This window comes from Cynocephalus volans, chromosome 16, assembly GCF_027409185.1.
Source record: "Cynocephalus volans isolate mCynVol1 chromosome 16, mCynVol1.pri, whole genome shotgun sequence".
NCBI lineage: Eukaryota > Metazoa > Chordata > Mammalia > Dermoptera > Cynocephalidae > Cynocephalus > Cynocephalus volans.
The window spans coordinates 2,533,484-2,550,652 of NC_084475.1; the positions used below are offsets into that span (position 1 = coordinate 2,533,484).

General features: G+C 41.3%; 1 protein-coding gene across 7 annotated transcripts in view; it reads right to left on the reverse strand.

Moving 5' to 3' along the window:
* Window positions 1-3,521: 3,521 nt before the first annotated feature.
* GPATCH8 (G-patch domain containing 8) overlaps window positions 3,522-17,169 on the reverse strand; it is a 99,879-nt gene continuing 86,231 nt past the window's right edge. For 5 of the 7 annotated variants that reach the window (XM_063080458.1, XM_063080460.1, XM_063080462.1 and 2 more), the window contains 3 exons: window positions 13,240-13,289; window positions 11,951-12,081; window positions 3,522-9,754 (listed from right to left, as the gene is read on the reverse strand). In XM_063080458.1, coding sequence (XP_062936528.1) covers window positions 5,869-9,754; window positions 11,951-12,081; window positions 13,240-13,289 — 4,067 coding nt within the window. In that variant the 3' untranslated portion in view covers window positions 3,522-5,868. Of the gene's footprint in view, window positions 9,755-11,950; window positions 12,082-12,675; window positions 12,737-13,239; window positions 13,290-17,169 lie in introns of those variants that run through there. The other 2 variants (XM_063080464.1, XM_063080459.1) reach the window with 2 other exon arrangements.

Here is a 17,169-nt window from a genome sequence, read left to right on the forward strand (position 1 = left end):
ACTTGATTCTCATTGGGGTCATTGGTTTGGGGAAGCTTCCCCTGGCTCCTCAGGCTGGCAACCTAGGCTAACATACATGGGCACAGCACTGATCACACTGTTTAGTCATAATCTGTTCATTGGATTGTGTAAATAAATCCCTTGAGAGCAAGGTTCCTTTTGGCAGTCTCAGGGCCTAGCCAAGAGCCCGTGTAGCAGGTATTGCTGAAAGACTGAATGGAAGCATGCACTAAGGATGGAAGATGCAAACATAGAATGACAAAGCAGAAAGAGATGAATTTCAAGCAGAAAGGCAGTCATTTTCTATGGATAAAGAGCAGGAGTGCTAAGTCTTACTGGCACTGTATGCCTTCCCAAAAGAGTAGGTTCTCAGGAAGGAGATTCAAGCAGTCTGCTAGGGGTACAGGAACATAGCCACATCCTCCATTTAATCTCTATTTTCTGATCAAACTTAACCGATGTCTTATCCTGCTCAACCACCTTGTGCCATTCTGGACTCCCCTCGGTTCCTCCCTCTTCATACTTCACCTCAGCACACAGCTAAAAGCCTTATCTAAGGGCCTTCTTCACGGCTGAATTTCCAATGCCAATTTCATGGTAGGCCTGTAATACATTTGTTTGAATGAATACTTAACCCAGTCCTCCACTTACCCTCCAACCTCCCATTGTCCTCAACTGAGTGGTTACTGTATCAGTATTACCAGTATACTCTGTACAGTCCAATATCAACTTAAATTTAACTCGAATTTTCATTAAGTACTTACTCAGCTCAAGGCACTGTGTTGATAAGGGATACAAAGATAACCTTCAAAGATCCTTAGTGTACTTGGTTCAGAGGGAGTTAAGACATGAACCCATATAACTGCAGCAGAGGGCAGTAAAGCATGCCTTGAAAAAGACATAGATTATGAAAGTCGCTTACATCATTTGTTCCTCATAACAACCCTATGCAACAGGTACTATTAAGTACATTTTATAAACTCAAAAACTGTGGCACAAAAAAATTTTAGGCAAATTGTCCAAGTTTACAAAGCTAGTGGATAGCAAAACTCAGAGGTCAATTAGAGGGAAAGGCAAGTAGTTGACTCAGCATAGTGCCTGAAGGGGTGGAGTGGGGAATGAGGGTGGAAAGGCAGGCTGGGGTCAAATCATTGGGGGTCCTCGAGTGCCATATTAAAAACTTAAACTTTAATCCATAAGAGATGGAAATACATAAAGATTTCTTAAGTGTGGGAATAAGAGATCCAATGATCAATTGTGCTCCAATTTGCGAGATCACACTGGCTGCCTGTGGATAGACGGAACTGGAAAGACAAGACTTAGGGAATACCAGATGGGTGGTGACTGCAATCCTCTGGGTTAAGGGTGATGAAGAAGCCTGACTGGAGTACTAATGGAAAGAATAAAAGAGAGGGCAGAAATTACAGAATCACTAACTGGATGTGGGAGGGAGGCGTTAAATGTAATTCAAAGCTTTGGTGCCTGGCTGGTACCATTTTGCTAATGGTACAGTAGTACCACCAACTAGAATTAACCACAGGTGGAGGGAGGATCAGGTTTTGGGGGGGAAGGTGGAGGAAGAGTTTGGTATTCAACATGGATTGTGTTCTTTTGGTGTCAGAACTGAGTTGATCCCCCTTCTGGAAGAGCGGGCAAGGGAGTGCTGACACGTCGTTCCCACTTTCCTATCCCATCAGCCAGAGTCCTAGAATCCCTCAATGAATTCAGAGTTCTGTTAAGGCTTCATTTAGTCAACAATGATTGAACTTCTGCTATGTGCCTGGCACTGAGCTAGGTGATGTGCAGGTTAGAGAAATTTTTAAAAATCATTTTTGAATGTTTCCTTGCTAAATCTTGATGCATAATCCTCAGTCAACGGTATTTTACTTTGCTCATTATCTTTCCTGAACATATAATCAAAATGTTTACTATGTACTCAACTCTATGTAAGATATCCTAAGGGGTTTAAGAAAAATAAATAAATAAATAAATAAAAATAAGAATCAGTCCTGTCCTCTCAGAGCTCACACTTTTACTGGGGATGGGGAGCAATGAATACAGAATAAATTGCACTCAGATTTTGATAAGCCAGTAAGTTTACATAAGACAGGGAATTAGGTCCCAGGTCAAGGAGATTAGCCAGGAAAATGATGCAATAATTCAGACATAAATTGATAAGGGTAAGATGAAGGTATCTCTCGCAAATAAGAATGGGAATAGTTGACAAGGCTTGAATTAGTGATTAAGTGTAGAACAAGGAGTACTTCCATGTTTCAAGCGGAGGTGGCTGAGGCCTTATCAGAACCAGGCAGCTGCACGCAACTTCACACAGCACATGGGCCAATCTGTCTCTTTCACCTTCCATGCTCTCAGAAAATCACTTTTTAAGGCCAGCCCGTGGCTCATTTGGGAGAGTGTGGTGCTGACAACACCAAGTCAAGGGTTAAGATCACCTTATCGATCATCTTAAAAAAAAAAAAAAAAGGAAAGAAATTCACCTTTTATTTTCTAACATTCTCTCTTTCCAGGAAGGGATCTTTACTATTTTAGGAAAGTAGGCATATCTGAGCACCCACCCCTAGGTTCAAGTTGAATAGCGTCTCTGTAGTCGAGGGGAAAACACAGTTGTATCACAGACGGGAGGAAAGTAGGAATTGCACAACTCCTTGAAAGGGTAAAGAAGAGGGGGAAACGAATTTATCACTTCAAATCTATGGTAGCTTTCCATGTTAAAACTTTCCCTATCTTTTGTGATTTTTTGATATGGAAGAGTAGGGGATTTTATTTCCTCAGTAACAATTAGGGCATATTTCCTTATACCAGGTAGAGGCACTCAAACATTGCAGTGCTATTAAAGGGCAGAAGAGAGTAATTCGAGCCTGGTATACAGAACCCAGGTGGAGGGCAAAGGCCAAGCAGATGACTCCTGTAATCTCACTGCCCTTAAATTAATCCAAAATCCTAAAAATCAAAGCCAGAAATTCCAAAGCAATTTAGTGAGCACCTACATGTCATATATTCTACTACACACAGATTATACATCTAAAATTTAAAAAAAGAGAATACAAGAAAATTCTTGAGGGAAAGGAGGTGCACATTCCACATTCCAAGACATCTACCTAAGACTGAGAGAAAAAAAAATTTTTTTAAAAGATGACCAGTAAGGGGATCCCAACCCTTGACTTGGTGTTGTCAGTACCCCGCTCTCCCAAGCGAGCTAACCGGCCATCCCCCTATGGGATCTGAACCCGTGGCCTTGGTGTTATCAGCACCACACTCTCCCAAGTGAGCCACGGGCCGGCCCACCCAGACTGAGAGAAATTTTACCATTACTTCCTCCCACAGCCATAATCTTTCCCCTCTCCTTGGGCAGCCTGAGCTTTCAGAAGCACAATTCCCATATCTCAAACTGGCTCACAAGAATCTATTCCTTGATAACTTCAAACAAGATGTTATTCGTAACCCCAAACTCCAACCCTTCCCAACTTGAGTGGATGGGGCAGCAATCACGACAGACTCTGTTAAGTTTCCACAAATCATTGGTTTATTAGAAAGTTCCTTTCCCTCATTTTACAGCATATATATCTCTATCATATGTGATAAAGTTAAATACAATCTGTTATGCCTGTAAGTAAGGATAGGTTATTTTGTTTTCCTTTTTTTTTTTGTTTTAAAATTACTATTCTGGAAGTTAAAGAAAACTGCCCCCAGGAAGGCAGAGAGGTGGCCAGAGTATGGCTCAATCTACAAACTATTGGGAAGCAGCACAAAAATGTTAATACTGTATTATTTAAGTATTTACATGGGCTGAAAGCAAAGAAAAATGAGTTCTTTCACTTCAAACAGATATTTCATTTTTCCAGTGCTAGTTATCCAATAAGTAATGCTTCTGAATTAGACGAGGAGCACTGAACAGGTAGGAGGGGGGCTCAGTCTAGAGCGTTGTTTGCCCAGCACTTGCTTCTCATAAACTCAAAAGGTTTCTCTTTTGAGAACTTGAGAAGGCAGCCACAGAGCCTTGGCCCAGGTAACTATAGTTTGTTTTTCCTGTCAGGTGACCACCCAACCAATTCTAGCCATAGGAATAGGTAGGGAAATGCCAAAGAGGTAACTGCTAACTAACTACACCAATGGAGATGGGACCCGCAATACAAGCACCTTTGGGTCAATGTGTTAATTAGAGAGCTTGGGTGAAAGGCAAGAAGAGAGGAAGACGGGTTGAGATGGTAATTCCTCTGATCAGTGTCATAGGAGAAAGAAAAAAAGGAAACTTCACTGCCTAAACTGAGCTGGACAGAAGGCATGGAAACTATGAAGCAAAATAATTTTAAGTATCTATAAATGTGCTCACCTCCCAACAAAACGAGAAAAAACTGTCCCAACTCTATCATCCTCCAGTCTACTTTTACTTCAGTTTCTAGCCAACCCAAAAGGCACATTAAAAAAAATTGTCAGAGGGGCAAAGTACTAGGAAGGCAAATTGACTGCCTGGAACAAGGTATCCAGGGAAACCCAGGAATACCCCCAATCACTGCATCTCACTGCTTCCAGAGAATAAAGCTGTTGAATTTCCCCTTCCTCCTCTGTGGGATCCACCTGTTTCTCTGTATAAAACAACAAAGCACGTGAGCAAGACTGTCAAAACTGACACCCCCAGCTGTCTGCTGCCCATTAGCTCAAAAATCCCAGTGCTGGGGGCACCATTTAATGCAAATTACTTAACATTTTGTCCCAGCAAAAAATGTTTTAACATTTTTATAGTTCATAACTTCAAAAAATACATGAGCTTGATAAAATATACATGCTTACTCATTTTTGCATCTAGCAGAAAACAAATAGTTTATTTTTTTTTGTTTTCATTTTATAACCTTTAAAGTTTCTTAATTCAACTAGGGCAAACATATTTACACAAAGCCACCAGAACAAGGATCACTTAAAGAGCTGGATGTAAAAAATATTATTGCAGTATACTACAAATATGGAACCTTTTTTATATGAGCTACAAAAAGCAGCATTTATGTTTATAGAGTTCAGTGCAATTTTTTACATTAAAAAATCCTATAAATTAAGAGGGAAACATCAACATGACAGAAGAAAATATACCCTTCAGACACATGAGCTCCTCTCTGGGGAAGCACACGGGTGACTCTATGTTCCGCATAGTTTCTATTCATGATAGAATCTTCTTTTCTGGGATATGCAGATGCCTCTTCTGGGATGAGGGACATGAGGACAACAGTGCCAAATATGTGTCTCTGTTTCTGTGGAAAGTGGATCGAACTGCAGCCTGAGTTGCATCTGGTTCCAGGTCAGACTCCCTTTCCACCTCACCTGGGATATCATAAGGTTACCAAGGGATAGTCAAAGACAATGCCCAAAAGTGGTGCTTTCACCGCTGGAGAAACAGCTTGGCCGCCTTTGTGGCACTGAGAAGGAAGGAACAGATGTGCCCACAGCAAGGGCTTTGGTGACAACCCACCAGCCAGAGAGGGAGAAAATGTTTTAAAATTTACAGAAGGGAAGAGCAGAGAATAAAAAGTAGAGGGAGGAGGGGACTATCTAAACTTGACAGTTTGGAGATGTTGCTGCAAAGGCGTGTATAGCACTTACTGGTGTTCCCTAGCTTAGAAACACAGGAGAGGGAGGAACAGATAGAAAGGAGAAAAGGAAAAAAAAAAAAAAGTCCCTGATAGTGAACCCAAAGCAAACCTCAAATCTAAACCCATCCCTGCAAGCCAAAACTCGATTCTTTGGCTGTCAGACACTGCCCATCCCATCTTCTACTTACTGGCATTAATGGCTCAACACCCCAAAGGGAAGATTTATGGGTCACCTTCCCTGGCCCCACCTAGGTTCCCATCCCCTAACTCATGTGCCATGGCTGGGGGGGTGCTGCAGGTCCTGACCTGAGAAGATGGGATGAAGTAGTGGGTGAAGGTGGAGGGCAGTGGCAGCTGCTGCAGCAGGCCGTGGGGCAAGGAGGGTAGGGTAGAGGGCAGCATGTGGGACAGGGTGGAAGGTGAATGGCCCAGGATGAATGGCTGAGGCGGGAATGATGTGGATGGGATGGCTAGCGAGAAAGGTAGCAGGGTGGCCAGGGATAATTGAATGAGTGAGGTGGGACAAAGAAATGGGGGTCAGATGGGGCTGGGGAATATGATGCACTTGGGCAAGTGGCTGGGGATGAGGGTGAGGGTGAATGCCAATGGCAGCAGCAGCTGCTGCAGCATGATGTTGTAGGATGGCATGCTGAACAGTTGTGATGGAGGTGGCAGAGGCTGTAGCTGGCTGCTGGATGTGGATGGGCTGCAGGGCTGGTGTAGCTGGGGCCAGGGCAGCTGAGGCTGGAAAGGCCTTTACTTGCTTGGCCAGAAGCTGCTGCTGGATGTGTTGCTGAGCGGCCTGCTGGAGCTTGCTGTACTTCTCCATCTCCTCAGGGGTGAATGTGATGGGCTGACTCTCCAAGGGGGCCAGTGAAGCATCCTCAGCCCCGTCTGTTGATTCAATACTAGGTTCCCCACTGGGAGGTGCATAACTAGGGAAGTGCTCAAGGTCTGGTGCTATAGGCAGCAAGCTGGATTCCACAGGGCCTGGTTGACTGCTGCTATCCAGGGACTCTAGGGTGTCTCCATCACTGGGGTCAGGCAGGTAGCTATGGGAAATGGCTGGGTCCCCAGGGTAGCAGTCAGAGTGTGCTGGGGTGCCTAGTGGAGCCACAGGGTGATCAGCAGTAGCTTCTTCAGACTTTGGCTCTTCAGGGGGTGGGTCTGGTAAGGGGCCAGCTGTTTCTTCTGAGGGGAACTGATGCCCGAATGGGGCCTCACTACTCCCCGGGGGCCCCTCTTCTGTCTCTGACTGTTCTTGCTCTTCCCCTCTTTCCAAGCCGGATTCTTCACATTTCTTGTTGCTGGGCTTTCGTGTAGCTGGGAGCTTCCCTATCAGTGGAAGGACAGGCTTATTGCCAAGAGAAGGAGGGAGCTTGGGTCCAAAGTAACCTTGTGGGGGGTCCTTGAGCTTCAGCCCAGCTTTATTAGGGGTGGCCAGCACCTCCTCACTCACACTGGATTTCCTCTCCACTTTCCTTGACTGGATTTTCTCCAGTAGCAGTTTGGCGGTGACAGAGTTCTTGTCTTCAGGGCTGAAGTCACTTTCTGACCCCTTTCCTGTGCCAACGTTGCTGTTCTGGGAGGGTGGGCCTGTTCCTTTATTGTCATCTCCTCTGCCATCATCTTTCTTCCCAGGACCTTCTCCCCGGCCTGATCGGAAATAATGGGGGGACTGAGAGCGGTAGATCTTAGAGCGAATGAAGTCCCGACGCCCAGAACGCCTCTCCTCAGGGCTCTCATGACCCCATGATCCCTTCCTAGAGCCTGATCTCTGGGAAGGGCTTCTGGTGCTGCGGCTGCGATCCCGGCTATAGCTCCTGCTCCGCTGCCAGCTGTGGGCTGTGGTGCTGCGGCTTCTCCGCTTACTCCGACTGCGACTACAACTGCTGCTGCGGCTGCGGCCCCGGGATCTTGAGCGCTCCCTGGTATGACTCCGAGATCGGCTTCGGGACTGGCTGCAACTGAGGCTGTAATCATCATCAGAAGATGAATATTTGTGCCGCTTGGACCGGTGCTTGGAACTGGCATAGTCTGAGTCATCTGAGTCATGGGAGCGCTTAGAGTGTCTTCGTGATCGTTCACTATAGTCACTATAGCTATCATCAGAGTAACTGCGCTGTCTACTATAGCAGCTCTGGTCTGAAGAAGCATCTGAGCTACTTGAGTAAGAACGCCGGGAGGAACGGTGTGAGGAATGGCGTCGGCCAGACCGTGAGCGGCTATGGGAATGCTCACTGCCCGAGTCTTCCTCTTCCTCCTCCTCACTGTATTGGGATGGAGACTTCTGGTGTAGCTGGTGTGATGAAGCATCATCACTATCCTCACCTCCACTACTGGGTTGGCTCCGATGGCTAGACCGGCTGCTCCGTTTGGTACCAGCTCTTCGCTGGCAGGATGAAGTTGGAGGTTCACCTTTGTGTTTCTTCCCACCATGATCTTGGGAGCTACTAGCCCCCCCACCTTCATCCTTCTTGCCACTGCTCCCTTCGCCAGCAGGGAGGGATCTCCGCTGGGAGTCATCTTGAGTTCGCCGCCTTCTTCTTGGTGGTGCAGGGCTGCCGCTCCCAGGGGGTTCTGGTTTAGGTCCTCGTTCAGAATCTGCGGGGGCTGATGACTTATTCTTCTTTCGTTTTCGTTTTTTGCGCTTCTTAGATTTCTCCCCAGACTCTGCCTTAGAGCTTTTCTCTTCTGTATCAACCTTATGTTTCCGTTTGTGTTTGCTGGACTTTTTATGCTTCTTTTTCTTTTTGTGTCGGTGTGATTTCCCAGATCGTGCTTTCTTGCTAGGAAGGCTTCTCCCTGTCTCTTCTGTCTCTGACCCATGGCTCCCCCCAGGTTCCTGCTTGTGCAGGCTGCTACAGGCAGCCCCTGAAGCAGGTGCATCCATTCTGCTTCCTGAGGGATGTACTACATTCTCTCCCCCTCCCTTGCTTTTATTTGGCTCACCAGGATCAAGGCCTTGGAGATGATCCTTTGACGAGCTTCCTAGATCCTTTGACTTTTCTGTCCCTTTAGCTCTAGCATCTTTGTTCCTTGAAAGTTTAAAGTCAAAGTATAAAGGGTTACAACTGTATGAAATGGAGGGTTCTGCTTTTGTGAAAATCAATAGTTCTGATGGCCACTGGAGGGCAGTACTTTCATCTTTGCTCAAAACAGAGAAGAAGGGACCAGTAGGACGTTTGGATCCCTCCTGACTTTCTTTCCCTGCTGGGGTGGCTTGAGAGGTTTCTTTAGAAGGGTTAGAGTCACACATTTGGATCTCTGAAGCATTCTGACTCTGACTCTCTAAGCTCTGATCACTTACATCCTCTCCTGAGGCCTTCTTTGTCTCAACTTTGCTTGCAGGCTCTGAGGGTTCTGCCACACTAGTTTCCTTCTGCTGCTCAGAGACTTCACTAACTGTCTTTTCTGCTCCTTGGCTTGCTGCCATCTTGACGCAGCCTTTAGGCTTGGGAGAACTACTTTTTTTGCTCTCTAGGGCATTCTTTGTGTGTGTACTATTATCACCTTCCATTTGTTCACTGGCTCTCATAAAGAGTAGGAAGGGAAAATTAGGTTTTACTTTGCAGTGTGCTGGAGGGATGTAGTGGTAATACTCTGGCTCTGTAGCTCCAGCTCCTTCTTCTCGCTTCATCCTTTTTAACTTGGATAATGTTGAGGCAAGGGACCCTCCATCCTGAGGGTCTTCATCTTCTTTTTTACCATCAAGATTACTGCTACCATCAGAGTCTCCCACCTTCTGTAGTCCTTGGTCAGAACCCTTCTCATCAGGTTTTGTTCCCTCTTCAGAGGTCCCTTCCTCTGCATGGTCCTTGAAAACCGATGCTATTGATTCAAGTTTGACAGGAGCCTTCTTGGCAAAGGAAAATGACACTCCCAATTTTTGCAGTGGGGTCCCCAGATTATTCTTAATGCCAAAGCTGATGCCTTGGGAGGCTAACCCAGGTCCCTGTACTAGTCCAGTGGTATTAGTGATTTGTACCGCAGTAAAAGGGCCTCCTTTATCTGTGGAGAATTCAGACCCCAGACCACAAGTGACAGTGGCAGCTGTGCCACTGTTTGCAGCTGATTCATCTTTATCCTCATCTCCACCTTCTTCATCTACAGCCACTGTAGTTGGTCTGAACATGGGACCACTTCCAGGTGCACTACACAATGGTTTAGAAAAATGAAAAACAAAAAGATTTAGAGGTACATTTTACACATCTTATAAAATATTCATCTCTTATGTTCTATCATTCATCACAGGCAGGTCTAACTAGGGTTAACCCTATGCTAACGAATGGAACTTTCTCAGTGGAGGTTAGGCGAAGTCTCATTCCATTAACCTTCCAGGCCAAATTCCTAGGGCCAGCCAGTTACTGCTGTTTGTTCTTAAGCTGTCTAAAATACATAAAATAAGGCTTATCTCACAACTCAAATAGCCCGTAATTACTATCTGATAGTCTACCCTAACCTATTTCTGATCTCATTTCTTATTGTATCACCCTACCCATCAGTATGCTATCAAACATATGGTTGTACATCTGTTCATAGAAGTTGTATTTCATTCAGAGAAAGAAAAAAAATCTAATTTCCCCTTTCAAATTTCATTTTTAAAAAATATGCACATTCTGAGTTAAACAGTTAGAAACCTCCACTGTGCTACTCTATGGCAGTCTGTGGTATGTCTGTTTTAGAAACTAAAAGGTCTGTGCCTATCTCCTGGCCACCACACCCAAGCATTTGCTTTGGTTTTGTGATACTTTCCAGGCATTCAGTATAATGATCATAACGCTACCAAGTAACTCTTTCAGCTTTGACAAAAGGAACACTGAGGATCCTCAATGCTAGTGTTTTAAAACATTTACCTTGCCTGAAATTTTTACAGTATGTATCTCTGGAATTCCAGACTCAAGAACTGAACAGAATTAGATACCTATATGAATGAAGTCCTTGTTATTTGAACTCTAGCTACTACTGTCCTCAACTCAGGAACCAAATATATTCAGATAATGTGATATCTTTTGCTATCTGAACTGCTGTTATTGGAAGATGGGAACCCATTAGATTTGAATAGCAAGAATACTTAACACTGTGTTATGAAACCTACCCCACAGCAAAAAAAACCCCAAAACCTCAAACTGAATAAAAAGAGGATTCATTCTGATCTTTTGCTTAGTCTTTGCCATGTTACTTCAATAATACTTACTATGAGGTCATACATTATTCCTAGGACAGTAAAATACCTGATGATGGATTAAAATTCCTTTATTCTCCTGAGATTACTCGGTCATCTTTTAACTGCTCATTTATAAAACTGAAAACTAAAAGTCATCTCTGAAGAAAAACATGTATTAAAATATGTCCTAACTAGAAAGTGGCCTGATATACATATTTTAAGGAGGTGCCCTTGCAACATGTCAAGGAGAATGATTACCACAGAATTCCCAAAGAAGGAATCGGAACCAATTTATAGCCAGTTTAACTCGAAGGAGCTCATAGGTTAATTGTTTGAAAACTTACACTAGATGTGCTTTCTCCCTTCCATCTTCCTCCAAAACACAAGTAAATAAATTAAAAAGGATCCAGAGACAAAATAAAGCTAGTCAGTCTAGGAACTTGGGAACTCTGATGCCAACTTGGCTGAAAACTTTTAAAAGCCACAATAATAGTGCTCTTTCTACTGTAACCAGTTCTTTCCTTTGGTCCTGGACAGCCATTAAAAACAAACAAGGTGACCTAAGTTTTAAATTCTACCCAAGGCTAAATACCAACCAAAAAATTATCAGCAAGAACCATGAAGGAACATTAAAAAGAACACTCAAGAAGCCAGAAAACCTGCAGAAAAATAAATGGATGGAATTCCATAGGTTTTAGAGTATTTGGTACTAATTCTATAGTTTCTAATAGGCTGTTACAACACTTGAATCTGTGCACCAGTACTTCTTAGCTGTAAAACAGAATACTGTGCTTTTCTACATAAGAAGAATGTTGGAGAACAGCAATAATAGTAATAATGGCATCATTTATTGATTTATTGAGCATCTTCAATGTGCTAGGCTCTCTCTAAATAAGCAAATTGTTATTATCCTCATCTTACAGATAAGGAAACTGAGGCATAGAGAGCTTAGATATAACTTGATTAAGTCACACGAATAGCAAGCAGGATATGGCCTCAAAAGTGCACACACTTAATCAGTATATTATACTCCACGTACAGATAAGCTTTTAGTTTGAAAGAAGGATATATTAAAAATCTTAATGCTTATAATTCTTAAATCTTAATTTAAATCTTAAATTATAATCTTTAATCTTATGGATTATAATTATCTGTAGAACCTTTTGAGAAAAGATATCCTCACCATTCAGCTTGTTTTCTTTGCTCTGCCAACTCATGGAGCCGCCGGAGGGCTTTTTCCTGTTTCTTCTCATCCTTGCGGGATCTTGAAGAGACATTTCGAGCAAACTCTCTCTGCTTGAGATCTTTTAATCTCTAGGGTAACAGAAAGAAATGAACAGAGGATAGGTGATTTAGAGTGACTTGGGGATCTGAAAACAAAGACTTTCGAATATTTACTCTCAGTCAATGGTTATGGTACTAGTGTAGAATACATTATTATACTCTCTTATGGTAACTAAAAACACAATGGCTGATTAGTTTGGGTATAACACCAGAAGGATCTGCATTTCTAATTAGGATAGCATATCACTTGCTTTATTGGGCAAAACAAAATGATTTCAGAAGCAACAAGCAAATTTAGAACACCGGGAGGAAAGAAAAGGGACTATTTAATCACCTGTTCTTCCAGGATGCAAAACTAGACAAATAGAACATGAGATAAATTGTAATAACACAGGCCAAAGAGAACAGAAAGGGGTTAGGCTAGTACAGAAAATTGCCCAGGTGTAAGATCTTAAAAGCAATGTACAGCTTACATGGGAGATTAGTTGAGAACTAACAAACAGAAAGCATACTCTTATTTCACCATAAAAAGGTGTTATTTCTTTTCAGCATGAACAGAGGTTTCCTGTAACTATTAAACAAACCCAAGAGAGGTCTTCCAATGCTAGCATGGTCAGAGCTCACCAGTATGACCACTTTCATCTGGTCAATCTGCTGAAATTAGAGAGTAATATGTGCAGCTTTTCGTTCTTTCATGACCCTGAGAGAAACATCCAGGGGATGAGGAGGGAGAATAAAGATAAGTCAACAATTTTACTACTTAAAATCTAGATACCAAAATGGGTTGTTTATTCTCAGCAGCTACTGTATAATTTTCCTTAAAAGAAAAGAAACAACAACAACCAAAAAATAACATGCCACGTCACACTGGTGACAAAGTCCAGACATATCTATCTGCAATGGAGACAGAACTAAAATTATTTTCAACACACTAGATAATATAAAAAACAAATGAACAAAACATATACATTAGCCTATACTTTTACAACAGCATTGGGAAAAGGAATTTAACCCAATATAAAGTGGACATTGCTTTGTAGAAAGGAATGATGTTCAACAGACAGAGGAACTTGCTTACCTAATACTTATGAAATGTGTTTTCAATCTTTTTGAATTGGGAGGGGGGAAGGGTAGAAAGACACATACACAAAAAGATATACAGCTAAAGACACTAGTAGAAAAACTCACTCTTGTGATCTGGGCTCCCAAATTAGAAGGATTTGCTTTCAATACATCAGCTGAAAATGTCACATCACAAAGAAAAAAAAGTAAAAAATAAAACAAGAGTGGAAGAGAAATAAATAAATAAATAAAGCAACCATTACTGCACAAGCTCTCTTAGTGAATCCGCAAACTATAATACTGATCAGGGACAGAGCCATTAACTCTAAAAGGACTGGGGAGAAGGGAAGTACCTGTACAACACATATATGTGTACACACACACAGACTGACACAGTAATACCACCAAGATAAATGGAACTATCTGTACTTCCAGAAAAATGGTTATAGAACTTTAGAAAAGATGATTGCTGCTTAAGAGCAGTTAGTCTTATTTTCATTCACCTTTATTTTGGGAAAATTCAAGTAACCAACAGCTGACAGAACTGATACTGAGACTGCTTGCCCACAATTAAGATTTTTATAAAAACCCCTTTAGGAAAGAGACTAACATATTTTGAGTAAATATGAATTGCAATTTCCTCCTTCTAAGAGGAATGGTACAGAGAGAAAGGGCCCATCAGGCCTATCATACCATTACTTTGGACCACAAACCTATTTTCTTCTTCCCCAAACACTTTAACAGTCTCTCCAGCCCAGATTTAAATATAACATATGTTTTTTTCATATCTGCCATCTTCTCTCTAGCCACCTCATAAGCCTGGAAAGTCTCCCCATGCCCAGTCATTTCCTCCCCTCTTACAAATATTTCATCACTTTTAGGAGGCATTTCTCAAATTACAGGGCATTGTCCAAAAGAGCAATCATTTTATCAAATTCTGGAGTCTCCAGGCTGAGTCAGACAGAGTTAGGCTTTCCTGTCACTCAGCAGCCACTTGGTAAGGAATAAGACCATGTCACGTCACCCTACCTCAGACTCCTAACACAGGTATATAGTTGGAGGTAGACACGGAAGAAAATGGGATGAGGTCAACAAAGCAAATCTGAGTTGCAGGCCCCTTCTGGGTAAACCCATCCTGGCACTCTAAGGTGTACAAACACTCGCACATCACCTTACAAATTTTATAGTCTTGAAAGTAGAATTGGGAACCCCAGATTTCTAATCCCAAACTTGAAAAGAGGGCTCAGCAAACCCTCCCAAACCCAATATGTATATTTGAGGCCTCCCTTAGATGAGGACATTCGGTTGATAAAAATGGCAAAACCTTTTTTTTTTTTTTTTTTGGCAGCTGGCCGGTACAGGGATCAAAATCCTGGACCTTGGTGTTATCAGCACCACACCCTAATCAACTGAGCTAACTGGCCAGCCCAAAATAGGGGTTTTATGGTTTACATTTTCCCGTACCTAGAATGGATGCCGAACTCCAAGTCTCTCCTTCCTATTCAAGGTCAAAGTAAATTCCCCTCACAAAGTCTCTATTAATCCCCCATAAGAAGATAGGATTATTCTTTCTGAATGGTCACAGCACTTTGTCATAGCACTCATCTAGCAAACACTATATTTTGCTCTTGACTAAGTTATTTCTGTCTTTCAGAAAGGGCAGTATATGTGAAGCTTCACAGTCAGAAAGAAAGACCTGGGTTCAAATCCATTAATTACTAGTCAAGTGATTTAACCTCTCTGAGCTCCAGTTCTCTCATTAGAAAAACAGGGCTACCTATCAATAGATTTATAAGATTAAATATCAAAATACATGTAAAGCATTTAATAATTTACAATTGTTCAATACTGCCTCCACTTTGTGTGGGCAGGGACTATGGCTTATCTTTATAATTAACCCTGAAGTGCATGGAGCAGTACTGTCTATAGAAGGCTTCAGTTAAAGGTCCGGTGAATAATTTGGTTTAAACATTAATTCCTTGATTATTCCCCAGGTAAATTTTTCTACCATTTGTAGGAAATGTTGTTATGAAATATTCTCATATCTTCACTAGGGACATATTCAAGTTATATAAAATGATCTTCCTAGCTATCACTCTCAGATAATAAAGTCATTTCATTATTTAGAGAAACAAAAGGCCTAAAATTATAAACACATTTCTGGATAGAACTGGGCCAAATGGCAAGAAAGATACTGACCAGAAACTTCTCAATTTCCTATCTAAATAGTAATTCTTCCCCATTTCCTATCTAAATAGTAATTTTTATTAAAGTTACAAGGCCCTAAGCAGAGTCAGATTTTCCAAAACTGCCCATTTTATTTCAAAAGGTTACCAGGCCTGGCTCATTTGCCACTGAATGACGATATGAAATTCTCTCTGTTATTGTACTTGAACTTTCCTCTTAAATTCTAAGCAGGAACACAACTTTAGATAACTTCTTCAGGTGGGAATAGAGGAGCAACATGCCTGCCTACTTGAGAAGAGATAGAGCAATACCCAAAATTGCAAATGTGTCATCAATCCAAACACTCTTGTAAAAGGCTGAGCAAATTCCATACCATACATAAAAATTCAAGTTAGACTCCAAATTGGGACACAGACTAATTTGAATGAATATAATTAATCGTTTCAACTGGCTCAAAACCTACGATTATAACCTTTACTCTGAAAATTATAAGATATGCTTTCTGAAGAGTTGCTAATAGCTTATTTTATTGAACTACATAGCTTATTAAAATTTAAGCCATATAACACATTTTTAGTTGGAAAATATTTTGATTCAAGGAAGAGACTGAACCCTGTGTAAAGGAAAGGATTTGAAGATCCTATTTTCCTGAAAAATCAATAGTATTTTTCTTAAAAAGTATACAATTATGGCATAGTACAGAATGAAAGGAACATTTCCCAATGATCCTCAATCACATGATGGGTGGGATTTCCATTAAACTTCCCCAAAAGACCAGAAGAGAGGAAAGATCTTTAAGAATGATCCAATACTTGAAATATCCATCCACATTAACTCTTTGGGTCAAAGAGCACTTCAAATGCAAACGACATTGTAAATCTTAAAACAGCGTAAGCAGCATTAGGTTGGCAGGAAAGTGTATCACTCTGGACACAAACTCCTACACTATTAACTCTGAACAAATTAAATTAAGCCAGGGAAATAAGAATCTGGTAAATCTTAATATAGGTAATAAATATGCAGAAAAGGATTATCCAGCAGCCACCTACTTCTCTTTAACAAGTATTAAAATGTAACTGTACTTAATAAATATGTACAATCAATATGTGTCAATTAAAAAATAAATCAATTTAAATAAATAAATGTAGACTTCGTGAGCAGAAGTATTCTGCTTCACAGTGTCTACTAAAACACAGAAACTGGCAATCAGGCTTTATAGAAGGTCATCCTTAAAATGGCCCTCAGAAAATATAGGTTCTTTCTACAGTGGTTAGAAATTTCAAGACAGTTATTGCTTTGTCAATAGTGAGGAGCAACGCTCTTCCTGCTAAATAATGTCTGAGTGGGAATGAATGAGACAAAACTATTTCTACACATAATTTTCCCTAACAACAAAAGATGGTACGAATCTGAGTCTAATAAAATCTTTTTCTGTTATCTTTTGGTGCTACCCTTCTCTCTTCTATCAAAACAAATAAAAAAAAATTTTTTTTTGGTGGCTGGCCACTATGGGGATCCAAATAAATCCTTGACCTTGGTGTTATAACACTGTACTCTAACCAACTGAGCTAACTGGCTAGTCCCATCAAAACAAAATTTGATACTAGGAGTTCATATTTGATTGAGTATACATTACTGAAAATAAGTCTGATTATTACATCTAGATAGAAAGAATAAGTTCTAGTATTTGATAATAGTACTAGGAGTCTATAATTAACAATTTATTGTATATTTTCTAATGGCTAAAAGAGAGGAATTCAAATGTTCTCATCACAAAGAAATGATAAATGTTTACGGTGATGGAGATGCTAATTAACCTGATTTGATAACCACACAGTATATACATGTATAGAAATACTACTTGGTACC